We start from the raw sequence: 13366 nt of genomic DNA on the forward strand, positions 1-13366 counted from the left end.
GCTTCACACAGGGGGGGGGGGGGTTAGAGAAAGCCCAGCTGAAACTCATTTGCAGATTAGGCCACACCCCTGCCATCACCACTGCTTCACACAGGGGTTTTTTTGGTAGAGAAAGCCCAGCAGGAACTCATTTACATATTAGGGCCACACCCCCTGCCATCACCACTGCTTCACAAAGGGTTTTTTTGGTAGAGAAGCCCAGCAGGAACTCATTTGCATATTAGGCCACACCCTCTGACACAAAGTCAGCTGGAACTGTGTTCCTGCTCAAAAAAAGAGCCCTGATTGTACTTAAATAGATGCTTCTTAATTGTTCTTATGGTTTCCTGTCTGGTAACTGCAAAAGGGAATCCAAGGAAAGACTGAGGAGCCGTAGTCATTCCTCATGCAAATTAATCCCAGTGGGAAACATAAGAATCCTCTCTGACTAAGCCCAGGCAAGGATGTCTGCGATGCCCAAGTGTACAATTTTAATTTAAGGGGGAAAGCCTTCAGCCAAGCCTGAGCTTCAAGAGATGTACATCTAACTGATTTAAATTGATTGGATTGAATTAGGAATATTGCTAAATTAATTGACTGGATATTGGCTGATGGAGGGGTATTTTATGTATACTGACTGATTCATTTAAGGGCACTGTAGAGATTAGTTTGTTGATCAATTTATTGTACATTTTGATATTTTAGCAGGGTGGGTGGTTTGGTAGGTTGAGAGTGGGAGAGGGCTGGGTGTTTGATTTTCTTGTTCATAGCTCAATAGTACTGTTTAGAATTGCCGGGTTGTTACCACCTATTTATTGTTTTAGGTTTTATCCTGCTGGCTTTATGATCAGTGTTCCCTCTAAGTCGAGTCAGTGCGAGCTGGCTCACAGATTTTCAGCCTCCAGCTCATTTTTGTCTTCGCTCAGGAAGGATGACTCCACGGCACAGTAATTGATGCAGTAGATCACCGCTTTAATGCTAGTAGCTCACAACTTTAATGCCAGCAGCTCACAAAGTAGGATTTTTGCTCACAAGCCTTAGAGGGAACATTGTTTATGATGTAAGCCACCCTGAGCCCATTTTTGGAGTAGAGTGGAGTAAAAATTGAATAAATTAAAATTAAATAAAATGGTTGTCCCAGTTCAGCATGGAGGGCCACCCCTGCAGCACAATTTGAAATTCTGCAGATGGAATGTAGGACTTTAAGATGAACTGAATCCAAGGACTCCCTGATTTTGTCAATCCACACACCAGCCCCAAATAAACTTTACACAGCCATGAATCTGGTTGGCATGCAAAAAGGCCCAGGTTCAACCCCCGGCATCTCCAGTTAAAACAACTGGCAGGAGGTGATGTGAAAGACTTCCACCTGAGACCCTGGAGAACCACTGCCAGTCTGAGTAGATGACATTCGAGCAGTTGTGAAAATCTATCATAGATGCATAAAACTTCACAGCTAAAGGAGTGATAACGTCCGCTATTATCTTCTATCCAGAGCCAGTTTGGTGTAGTGGTTAAGTATGTGGACTCTTATCTGGGAGAACCGGGTTTGATTCCCCACTCCTCCACTTGCACCTGCTGGAATGGCCTTGGGTCACCCATAGCTCTCGCAGGAGTTGTCCTTGAAAGGGCAGCTGCTGTAAGAGCTCTCTCAGCCCCATCTACCTCACAAGGGTGTCTGTTGTGTGTGTGTGTGTGTGTGTATGTGTGTGTATGGGAAGGTAAAGGAGATTGTGACTGCTCTGAGACTCTGAGATTCAGAATACAGAGTGGGATATAAATCCAATATCATCATCGTTGTCGTCTTCTTCTAGAAGTAATTGTCTTCATATGATCTATATTGTTTTGGTAATTAGAGCCTCCCTGAATAATATTTCAGAGCAAAGGAAGAACTGAAAGATTTCTAGGCTCAAAATAATAATGACATTCAAAGGTCATGTGACACAGTATTGACTGCTGATGGATTCTGATGGACACAGGATCTGATTTAACGGATGGCAGCTTCAAGCGTTCTTAATTTGTGCTTTAATAATCTTCCTTTCTATGCTGGACTCTCTTAAATCCTTTGCTGTCCTAATTCCATACAGGAGATGCTGTTTAAAATGCTGACCCAGCGTGAGCAGTTGGAAAGCTGTGCTATCTGCACTGCACCGGTGTGAAAACGCCCGGGGCTCTGAGATGCCTTTCAGAACGGCCTCCCTACGTCCCTTAATCCGTCCCTGAAGCTGAGCCTCTCTAATGCCAGACCAGAAGGACCACACCGAAGCAGCACCTGCTTAATTAATGTGGTTTTTTACTGGGCTGGTTTCGTCTTGTGGCACAAGCTGATTATTGAGTGCCAAGGGTTTATTACCCGAGATGCCTTTAAGGTCTTGGATACTGACGAGGTTGGAGCAGACGTGCTGGTGCCTGTAGATCGACTCCGACAATAGGAAATGCAGGTTGTGCAGAGGCATGGTGGAGATGAGAGGCAGCATCCCGTCCCTGGTGTGGAATCTGCACCGAGATGTGGATTCTGGAACGTCACAAAGAAGGAGAAATCAGAAAGGGAGGGGGGAAATGAGTGGAGCAGTAAGAGGAGGAAGAAGAAATGCATGAGCCGGATGGCCCCTCTTTTGAAAAATCAGGGCTCTTTTTGTAGCAGGAACTCCTTTGCATATTAGGCCACGCCCCCCTGATGCAGCCAATCCTCCAAGAGCTTACAGGGCTCTTAGTGCAGGGCCTACTGTAAGCTCCAGGAGGATTGGCTACATCAGGGGTCTGTGGCTCAGGGCCCACTTTGTAACAGGAGCTCCTTTGCATATTAGGCCATGCCCCCCCTGATGCAGCCAATCCTCCAAGAGCTTACAGGGCTCTTAGTACAGGGCCTACTGTAAGATCCAAGAGGATTGGCTACATCAGGGGTCTGTGGCTCAGGGCCCACTTTGTAACAGGAGCTCCTTTGCATATTAGGCCACACACCCCTGATGCAGCCAATCCTCCAAGAGCTTACAGGGCTCTTAGTACAGGGCCTACTGTAAGATCCAAGAGGATTGGCTACATCAGGGGTGTGTGGCTCAGGGCCCACTTTGTAACAGGAGCTCCTTTGCATACTAGGCCACGCCCCCTGATGCAGCCAATCCTCCAAGAGCTTACAGGGCTCTTAGTGCAGGGCCTACTGTAAGCTCCAGGAGGATTGGCTACATCTGGGGTGTGTGGCTCAGGGCCCACTTTGTAACAGGAGCTCCTTTGCATATTAGGCCACACACCCCTGATGTAGCCAATCCTCCTGGAGCTTACAATAGACCCTGTGCTAAGAGCCCTGTGAGCTCCTGAAGGATTGACTACATCAGGGGTGTGTGGCCTAATATGCAAAGGAGCTCCTGTTACAAAGTGGGTCCTGAGCCACACACCCCAGATGTAGCCAATCCTCCTGGAGCTTACAGTAGGCCCTGTACACTCTTGGAGGACTGGCTACATCAGGGGTGTGCGGCCTAATATCGTTCCTGCTACAAAAAATGCCCTGTGTAAAATCATACACAGCGGGGAAGGAGGGGAACAACATCTACAGTAGTGGTGGTGGAAAAAAGTGCCATCCGGCTGCAGCTCACTTATGGCAACCTGTAGGATTTTCAAGGCAAGAGACAAAGGCAGGTGGTTTGCCATTGCTTGTCTCTGTATAGCAACTCTGGATTTCCTTGGTGGTCTCCCGTCCAAGAAGAAGAAGAATTGCAGATTTATACCCCGCCCTTCTCTCTGAATCAGAGACTCAGAGCGGCTTACAATCTCCTATATCTTCTCCCCCCACAACCAGATACCTTGAGGTGGGTGGGGCTGAGAGAGCTCTCACAGAAGCTGCCCTTTCAAGGACAACTCCTATGAGAGCGGTGGCTGACCCAAGGCCATTCCAGCAGTTGCAAGTGGAAGAGTGGGGAATCAAACCTGGTTCTCCCAGATAAGAGTCCATGCACTTAACCACTACACCAAACTGCTCTAACTAACTAAGTACTAACACCAGGGCCAACCCTGCTTATCTCAGAGATCTGATGAGATGAGGCTCACTGGGTTACCCAGATCATGGCAACAACTTCCCTGCAGCCTCCAAATTCCTTTCAGCTTTTCTCTTTCCTAAGACAACACAGCTGATTGTTCCTTCAGCACACACCATGTTTACATTTTGAAAAGCTGATACTTTCCTCAAGATTTCATTGCCAGAAATATCTACCAGCTGCATTTTCAGAAAATGATCATTTAATTAGCAATTCCCACAGTGTCAGTATTTTGGATTCACTTTTTTAAAAAAGCTAATAGGCAGAAGTTGATAACAAGCAATGGAGTTCATTAAACAGTGTAGATTACATACTAACAATGTCGCGGTTTTTTGGACTTCATCTTGGTTTTTCCAGAAAAGCATGAAGTCTTGCTGGTCTTTTTGACCGTAATAAACCAGATGAACAGGCTAAAAGCATACAGCTGTCGTGCATATTTTGAAGGGCTGGCTCTGCAGTTGCCAACTCTGGGTGGGGAAGATCTTAGATATTTGAGGATGGGTTTGGGGAGGGGTGGGGCCGCTGCGAGGATGTGGTGCCGTGGAGCAGCCATTTTCTCCAGGAGAATTGATCTCTATGCTCTGGAAATTAGTGGCAATACCAGGTGAGCAGGTAGGGCCCACTTGGAGGTTGGCAATCCTAACTGGATCCCATGGATGCGATCCACTAGCAGGGGATGTTGTCATCCTCCTTAGGAAGGTTCATTTCACCAGAGAGATGGGCCTTCTGCTAAAGCAGGGGTGGGGGACCTTTTTTCTGCCAAGGGCCATATGGATATTTATAACATCATTTGTTGGCCATAAAAAATTATCAATTTAAAAAACAGTGCTCCATTGAGGAAGAATGATTCAGGTCAACAAAATTAATGCAAATAATTGTTTTTCTACTTGAAGTCATGTGGGGAGAGCCTAATCTGGCACACACACACACACAGCCTGCCGCCCTAGGCAAATGCATAAGTCCAGGGCTTTTTTGTAGAAAAAGCCTAGCAGGAACTCAGTAGCACATTAGATCACATCTCCTAATATTAGCATATTAGGTCACACGCTCATTAGCATATTAGGCCACACCATCTAGGATAATCAAGTGCAAACTGAACTGTGACCGTAACTTTTCCAGGTCCCTGCAGCAATTCCGGCCGGCCAGCCAAGCCCCAGGGAGGCTGCTGCACAGTACAGCTGGGCCCTGTGTTCCCTGCCTGGCCCTGGGGAGGCTGCTGCACAGCACCGCTGGGCCCTACAATCCTCACTGCCCAGCCAGGCCCCAGGGAGGCTGCCACATGGCTTGGTTTGGTCCAGCAATTCCCAAGGGCCACACTGTGACCTCGAGGGCTGTATACGGCCCTTAGGATGGAGGTTCCCCACCTCTGTGCTAAAGGAATGGATTGATGGGATCCGCCCCAAAGAAAGAAGCAACCAGTTGTTGCCGGGGGTGGGGGGGTGTAGAGTTGCCAGAACCAGATTGGGAGACTCCTGGAGATTTGAGTATGGAGCCTGGGAAGGACAGGGACCTCAGTGGGGTGCAATGCCAGAGTTCACCCTCCAAAACATCAATTTTCGGAGGGTGGGGACTGATACTCTGGTGATGAGCTGTAATTCCAGGGGATCCCCAGCTCATCTCCAGACTATAGAACTCAGTTCCCGTGCAGAAAATAGATGCATCTATATGCCAAGGAATAGATGGAACTCTCTGTCTGGGTCAGTGATGCTCTGTATTTTGGGTGCTGGGGGAGGGCCACAGGGGGAGGGCTTCTAGGGTCCTGGCCCCACTGGTGGACCTCCTGATGGCACCTGGGTTTTTTGGCCACTGTGTGACACAGAGTGTTGGACTAGATGGGCCATTGGCCTGGTCCAACATGGCTTCTCTTATGTTCTTATGGCATTGTACCCCACTGAGGTCTTTGACCTCTCTTGGCTCCATCCCTAAATCAAGTGGAGGCTGGCATCCCTAGAGGGCAGCTGTGTTGGTCTGCAGTAGAACCGCTAGATTTGAGTCCAGTAGCACCTTATAGACCAATGAGAGTCATAAGAACATAAGAGAAGCCATGTTGGATCAGGCCAATGGCCCATCCAGTCCAACACTCTGTGTCACACAGTAGCCAGAAAAAAATTTTATACACACACAAACACACACACTGTGGCTAATAGCCACTGATGGACCTCTGCTCCATATTTCCATCTAACCCCCTCTTGAAGCTGTCTATGCTTGTAGCTGTCACCACCTCCTGTTGCAGTGAATTCCACATGTTAATCACCCTTTGGTGAAGAAGTACTTCCTTTTATCCGTTTTAACCTGACTGCTCAGCAATTTCATCAAATGCCCACGAGTTCTCGTATTTTGAGAAAGGGAGAAAAGTACTTCTTTCTCTACTTTCTCCATCCCATGCATTATCTTGTAAACCTCTATCATGTCACCCCGCAGTCGACGTTTCTCCAAGCTAAAGAGCCCCAAACGTTTTAACCTTTCTTCATAGGGAAAGTGTTCCAAACCTTTAATCATTCTAGTTGCCCTTTTCTGGACTTTTTCCAATGCTATAATATCCTTTTTGAGGTGCGGTGACCAGAATTGCACACAGTACTCCAAATGAGACTGCACCATCGATTTATACAGGGGCATTATGATACTGGCTGATTTGTTGTCAATTCCCTTGCTAATAATTCCCAGCATGGCGCAGGCCTTTTTTATTGCAAATGCACACTGTCTTGACATTTTCAGTGAGTTATCTACCACGACCCCAAGATTTCTCTCTTGGTCAGTCTCTGCCAGTTCACACCCCAGCAACTTGGCCACATTGAACCGCATCTGCCACGTTGACGCCCACTCACCCAGCCTCAATAGATCCCTTTGGTGTGCCTCACAATCCTCTCTGGTTCTCACCACCCTGTACAATTTAGTGTCATCTGCAAACCTGGCCACTTCACTGCTCACTCTCAACTCCAAATCATTTATGAACATGTTAAAGAGCATGGGACCCAGTACTGAGCCCTGCAGCACCCCACTGCTTACCGTCCTCCACTGCGAAGACTGCCCATTTATACTCACTCTCTGCTTCCTATTAATTAGCCAGTTTTTGATCCACAAGAGGACCTGTCGTTTTACTCCATGACTCTCGAGCTTTCTAAGGAGCCTTTGATGAGGAACTTTATCAAAAGCTTTCTGGAAGTCAAGGTAAACAACATCTATCGGGTCTCCTTTGCCCACGTTTGTTCACCCCCTCAAAGAAATGTAACAGGTTAGTGAGGCAAGATCTTCCCTTGCAGAACCCATGCTGAGTCTTCCTCAATAACCCTCACAGGGTGTTTGTTGTGGGGGAGGAAGGGAAAGGAGATTGTGAGCCACTCTGAGTCTCTGTCCTTGAAAGGGCAGCTGGTGTGAGAGCCCTCTCAGCCCCACTCACCTCACAGGGTGTTTGTTGTGGGGGGAGGACGGTAAAGGAGTTTGTAGGCCGCTCTGAACCTGTCCTTGAAAGGGCAACTCCTGTGAGAGCCCTCTCCAGTCCCACCCACTTCACAGGGTGTTGTGGGGGAGGAAGGGAAAGGAGATTGTGAGCCACTCTGAGTCTCTGTCCCTTGAAAGGGCAGCTGGTGTGAGAGCCCTCTCAGCCCCACCCACCTCACAGGGTGTTTGTTGTGGGGGAGGAAGGGAAAGGAGATTGTGAGCGCTCTGACTCTGTCCTTGAAAGGGCAGCTGGTGTGAGAGCCCTCTCAGTCCCACCCACCTCACAGGGTGTTTGTTGTGGGGGAGGAAGGTAAAGGAGATTGTGAGCCACTCTGAGTCTCTGTCCTTGAAAGGGCAGCTGGTGTGAGAGCCCTCTCAGCCCTACCCACCTCACAGGGTGTTTGATGTGGGGGAGGAAGGTAAAGGAGATTGTGAGCCACTCTGAGTCTCTGTCCTTGAAAGGGCAGCTGGTGTGAGAGCCCTCTCAGCCCCACTCACCTCACAGGGTGTTTGTTGTGGGGGAGGACGGTAAAGGAGTTTGTAGGCCGCTCTGAGCCTCTGTCCTTGAAAGGGCAGCTCCTGTGAGAGCCCTATCCAGTCCCACCCACTTCACAGGGTGTTGTGGGGGAGGAAGGAAAAGGAGATTGTGAGCCACTCTGAGACTCTGTCCTAGAAAGGGCAGCTGCTGTGAGAGCCCTCTCCAGCCCCACCCACCTCACAGGGTGTCTGTTGTGGGGGAGGAAGGTAAAGGAGATTGTAGGCTGCTCTGAGACTCTGTCCTTGGAAGGGCAGCTGCTGTAAGAGCCCTCTCAGCCCCACCCACCTCACAGGGTGTCTGTTGTGGGGGACGAAGGTAAAGGAGATTGTAAGCCGCTCTGAGACTCAGAGTGAGGGGCGGGTTATAAATCCAATATCATCATCATCATCATCATCATCATCATCATCATCATCATCATCATCATCTTCTTCTTCTTCTTCTTCTTCTTGTCAAAGCTCCCTTACCTTGTTGGCCTCTAATGTGCTTCTGAACTCAAATCCAACCGCAACCAGTTGTGTGTTTCCTTTTTCTTTCTGGATTTCTGTAAGCCAGACGCTTCTCATGCACCATTTCCTCCCGCCCCCTTTGTCCACCATTGCTCTCTACCTGTTGGGGTGCTCCTTGTGCTTGACATCCAGGTACTTCAACGTGGCGACGAAGGACTGTGCCTGGAACCCCCGGGCTGTCCCAGCCACCACCGGCGTGTGACAAATGGCGCTGTCCGTCCCTATGGTGACGACGTTGCTCCGCAGGGGGGTGCCTGCGTGGCCAACCTTATCCACGGCTTTGGCCACGCAACGCACGTGGAATCGCCGGCTGAAATAGATGCTGTCCAGCACCTGGGGGACCGTGGAGGGAAAGAACATTCTGGGTGTGTTTATGTGAGGTTGTTGTTGACTGACGTTTCCATTACAGTTCAGTGGAGTAATAATTTTTTGTTTGTTTGCTTTTCACCTGCTAGCATGCGCGACAACACGTAATCATACGAAACCCTTCAAAACCACAATAGCGGTGGAAAGGACCAGCAAGTCGCTGCCAATTTATGGCCGCACGATAGGCTTGAGAAGGACAGGGGTGACCGCCTCTGCGTAGTCATCCTGGACTTTCTTGGTGGCCTCCCAGCCAAGTACCAAACAGGATAAACCCTGCTTAGCTTGGACCGTCCAGGTCGAGGTAAAACAACAGTATAAAAAAATAGATCCTCCCAGAGATACAAGACTTTTTTTGTAGCAGGAACTCCTTTGCATATTAGGCAAAGGAGTCACCTCGAGATTGGATTACTGTAATGCCCTCTACATGGGGCTGCCTTTGTGCCGAACCCGGAGGCTGCAGCTGGTGCAGAACGCGGCTGCTAGACTGCTGTTAGGGCTCCCAAAGTGGGAGCACATACAGCCGGGGCGGCGTGAACTGCACTGGCTGCCAGTCATATACCGGATTCGTTACGAAGTGCTGGTTATTACCTTTAAAGCCCTATATGGCCGAGGACCTGCCTACCTTAGGGACCGTCTCTCCCCATATGAACCCCAGAGAGCACTGAGGTCAGCTGGGAAGAACTTGCTGACTATCCCCGGGCCGAGAGAGGTAAAGCTGTAGAGCACCCGTGATCGGGCTTTCTCTGCTATGGCTCCATGCTTATGGAACCAGCTTCTGGAGGAAATGCGGGCCCTGCGGGAACTTGAACATTTCCGTAGGGCCTGCAAGACCACCCTCTTTCGATTGGCCTTCACCGGCTAAGAGGGAAACTGCTAATGAAATTCGCCACCTGTATGATAGCACCAATATGTTAATTTTATTAAATTTATTGATTTTAGAGTTTTAGCAGAATTTTAATTAATGTGTTAATTAGGGTTTGTAGAATCTTTCGGGATTAGTTTGTCTAAATACCTTGTAAACTAATGTATTGACTGTGTTGTTAGCCGCCCTGAGCCTGCTTCGGCGGGGAGGGCGGGATATAAATAAAATTGGTATGATATGATATGATATAGGCCACACACCTGATGTAGCTGATCCTCCTGGAGCTTACAGTCGGTCCTGTACTGAGAGCCCTGTGAGCTCTTGGAGGATTGGCTACATAAGGGGGGGCATGGCCTAATATGCAAAGGAGTTCCCATTACAAAAAAGCCCTGTTCACTCAGTGGCTCAGGAGCCACACATGGCTCTTCCACGCACCTTTGCCTTGTGTGGCCTGTGTTTCAGGAAAGCAGGCAAGGCCCTTGCCCACTGGGGCTTGAGGCTGGCTGGAGGTTTCCACCTTGAAATAGCTGCTAGCAGGAGGAACAGATAAGCTGTGAGCCCCCCAGCAGTGCTGGCTTCGTGCCAGGTGTGTGAGTTAAATATGCGCAGGGCTTTCTTTGTAGCAGGAGTTCCTTTGCATATTAGGCCACACCTTCCTGATGCAGCCAATCCTCCTGGAGCTTACAGCAGGCCCTGTAAGAAGAGCCCTGTAAGGAATTCTATCAGGACCTCCTTTGCATATTAGGCCACACCCCCTGATGTAGCCAATCCTCCTGGAGCTTACAGTAGGCCCTGTACAAAGAGCCCTGTAAGCTCTAACAGATTGGCTACATCAGGGGGTGTGGCCTAATATGCAAAGGAGTTCCTGCTACAGAAAAAGCCCTGCATATTTCTTAAGAGCTGCCAGAGTAGCCCTGTTCAGATGTTGGTTCTGGATTATGGCTTTTAATACGTTGGCTTTACATCTGATTATTTCAAAGGCGTTTGATGCTTTTTGATGTCATTGTTAAAAACTGCTTTTTGTCAATTGTATAAATGTTTCGATCAATTTTTGCTTTCTTCTTGATATGCCCTGCAGACCGCATTGAGGGTTCTCATTGTAAAGACCGTATGGTTTGCATGCACAAGACCATAGCTTTGATCCTTGGAATTTCCAGTTAGAAGAATCTCAAAAAGCAAGACTGGAAAAGTTCTTTTGCCTGAGAACTGGTAGAGAAACTGCCAGCTGCAAGAATATTGGGTTAGATGGATCTGCGACTTTACAGCAGAAAGCAGCTCCATATCTACCATAAAAGACAGATATCTACCGGCCTCTGTGTGGCATCCCTGCACTTCCCAGGGTGGTAGGAGGTCTTCCATTTCCCCCCCTCTGGGCAGAGAACAGGCTAGAAGGGGGGAAGTCAGTCCAATGGCTTGCATCTTAGGGAGTCCAATGAGATTTTCAGAGTATACACTTTCGAAAGCCAAAGCTTCGTATCTGATGAAAGCAGCTTTGACTCTTGAAAGCTTATGCCCCCAAGATCTTGTCATTCGCTAAGGTGCTACAGCACTAGAATCTTGTTCCAGTACGCAAACAGAGTAATGTGGGTCCCTAAGACCTGGAATTTGCGGGTCTGTGAAAGCTGGACATAAGAAGAATGCAGCCTTGCTCAGGGCTTTTTTTGAAGCAGGAACTCCTTTGCATATTAGACCACACACCGCTGATGTAGCCAATCCTCTTGGAGCTCACAATAGGCCCTATAAGAAGAGCTCTGTAAGCTCTTGGAAGATTGGCCACATCAGGGTCATGTGGCCTAATATGCAAAGGAGTTCCTGCTACAAAAAAAAAGCCCTGGCCTTGCTTATTTCCACTTCTTCTCGACATGCTAATTTTTTAATACGTAAGGAACATTTCTTATATTTATACACGCACAACCCTCTGTATTCTGAAGAGCGACAGAAGTTATCCCATGTGACTCTGCTGGTCACATGTAGCTCCCCTCTTCGCCTTATACATACCATGTGATTGATGCTGGTGAAGGGGGTGTTGTCTGTAATTGTTTCAAAGGGGGATCGTGCTCCGTTTCCATCAGTGGGGGTGGCCACCTCCCAGCTGAACTGTATGGAGGACTGGTTGATCCCAGCCTCGCCGCAGCGCTCCTTCATGACAGAGTACTTGGGGAAGTGAGGGTCGCAAGGGGTCACGCAGACCAGCGGGTAGCCCGGAGAGGGAGACTTCTTGCCGCTTTCTTTGGTTTCTTCTTCTACGTGGTCATACTCGGACAGGGTAACCACCTGTAGGACCGCAATACAAGAGCTGGGACTCCAGAAAAATGGGCCTGTCAAGGTTCTCATTAAAAAGCTAAAGGTAGTCCCCTGTGCAAGCACCAGTCGTTTCTGACTCTGGGGTGACGTTGCTTTCACAACATTTTCACAGCAGACTTTTTATGGGGTGGTTTGGCATTGCCTTCCCCAGTTGTCTACAATTTCCCCCCAGCAAACTGGGTACTCATTTCACTGACCTCAGAAGGATGGAAGGCTGAGTCAACCTTGAGCCGCCTATCTGAACCCAGCTTCCGCCAGGATCTAACTCAGGTCGTGATCAGAGCTTAGGACTGCAGTACTGCAGCTTTACCACTCTGTGCCAGAGGGATCTTTAAGGTTCTCATTACCGCAAGGCTAATCACTGGTAGCCCCAGGCCTCATTTTGGGCAGGCGCTCACAAGAGTGGAGCTCCAGAACCTCTGGATTTTATTAAGCTCTTTCTTTCTTACACCCCCACCCCAAATACTTGCTTCTGGGCTCCAACCCCCCCCCCCCCCCGCCCCGTGAGCATTTTGCTGAATTCTAAAATTTGACAAACTTTCTAACATTTCCCCCCACAAAAAATGGGAAAATAACCAAAACATATAAAGCAGACAGGTGAAAATCTTCATCATGCCACTGTGGCCACAGAGGAGAAAGTAACTGGGAAAGTATGACGGGAGTAAGGTTTTATTATGACCGTTATAATTCAGGAAGCCTTTTAAGGTAGATGCTGAGCTGATGTAATTTAGCACACCTTCCGGTGATGTCAGAGATGTGCGGCATATGCAAATGAGTTATGCAAATGAGTTGTGCTAATGAGCTCCATCATCTCTTTTTCTAGGAAATGACCCCTGCCCTGAAGTTGAATCAGCTATACGAGTGAATTGCGGCATGGAAACTCACTGCCTGAGGATGAAGGGATGGCCACAGGCAAAAATGGCTTTTAGGAAGATGAGACAGGTTCCCGGAGGATGCTTGCTAGCCTTGGGGACTAAAGGGAACCATTACATCCAGAGGCAGTCAACTTCTGAGTCCCACGGCCAGGAAACAACATCAGGGGAAGGCCTCGGCCTCTACACCCTGTTGTTGGCCCTCCAGAAGAACTGATTGGCCACTGTGTGAGACGGGATGCTGAACTAGAAGTGGTCTGATCCAGAAGGGCTCCTCTTATGTTCATGCAATCTGTCTGTCTGGAATCTAGTTGCCCAAAGCACCGTATTCTTCCCTACTGGCCTCATAGCCTTTTATAAGCTTCCCAGAATTCACAGCAAGAAGCTGGCAATCTTGTCCCCTGGAAATATATATATTTTCCCCCAAAGAAAGGCAAATTCTGGGACTTGGTAAATATTGGCTCCCAGGAAAC

The 13366-nt window shown here is 48.6% G+C and overlaps 1 protein-coding gene across 1 annotated transcript in view; it reads right to left on the reverse strand.

Moving 5' to 3' along the window:
• FRAS1 (Fraser extracellular matrix complex subunit 1) overlaps nt 1–13366 on the reverse strand; it is a 523356-nt gene that overhangs the window by 21910 nt on the left and 488080 nt on the right. Inside the window, 4 exon segments of the mRNA XM_060247149.1 lie at nt 2333–2462; nt 2464–2494; nt 8590–8822; nt 11716–11991. Of these exon segments, the coding sequence (XP_060103132.1) occupies nt 2333–2462; nt 2464–2494; nt 8590–8822; nt 11716–11991 (670 nt within the window).

This window comes from Heteronotia binoei, chromosome 9 (assembly GCF_032191835.1).
Source record: "Heteronotia binoei isolate CCM8104 ecotype False Entrance Well chromosome 9, APGP_CSIRO_Hbin_v1, whole genome shotgun sequence".
NCBI classification, from domain to species: domain Eukaryota; kingdom Metazoa; phylum Chordata; class Lepidosauria; order Squamata; family Gekkonidae; genus Heteronotia; species Heteronotia binoei.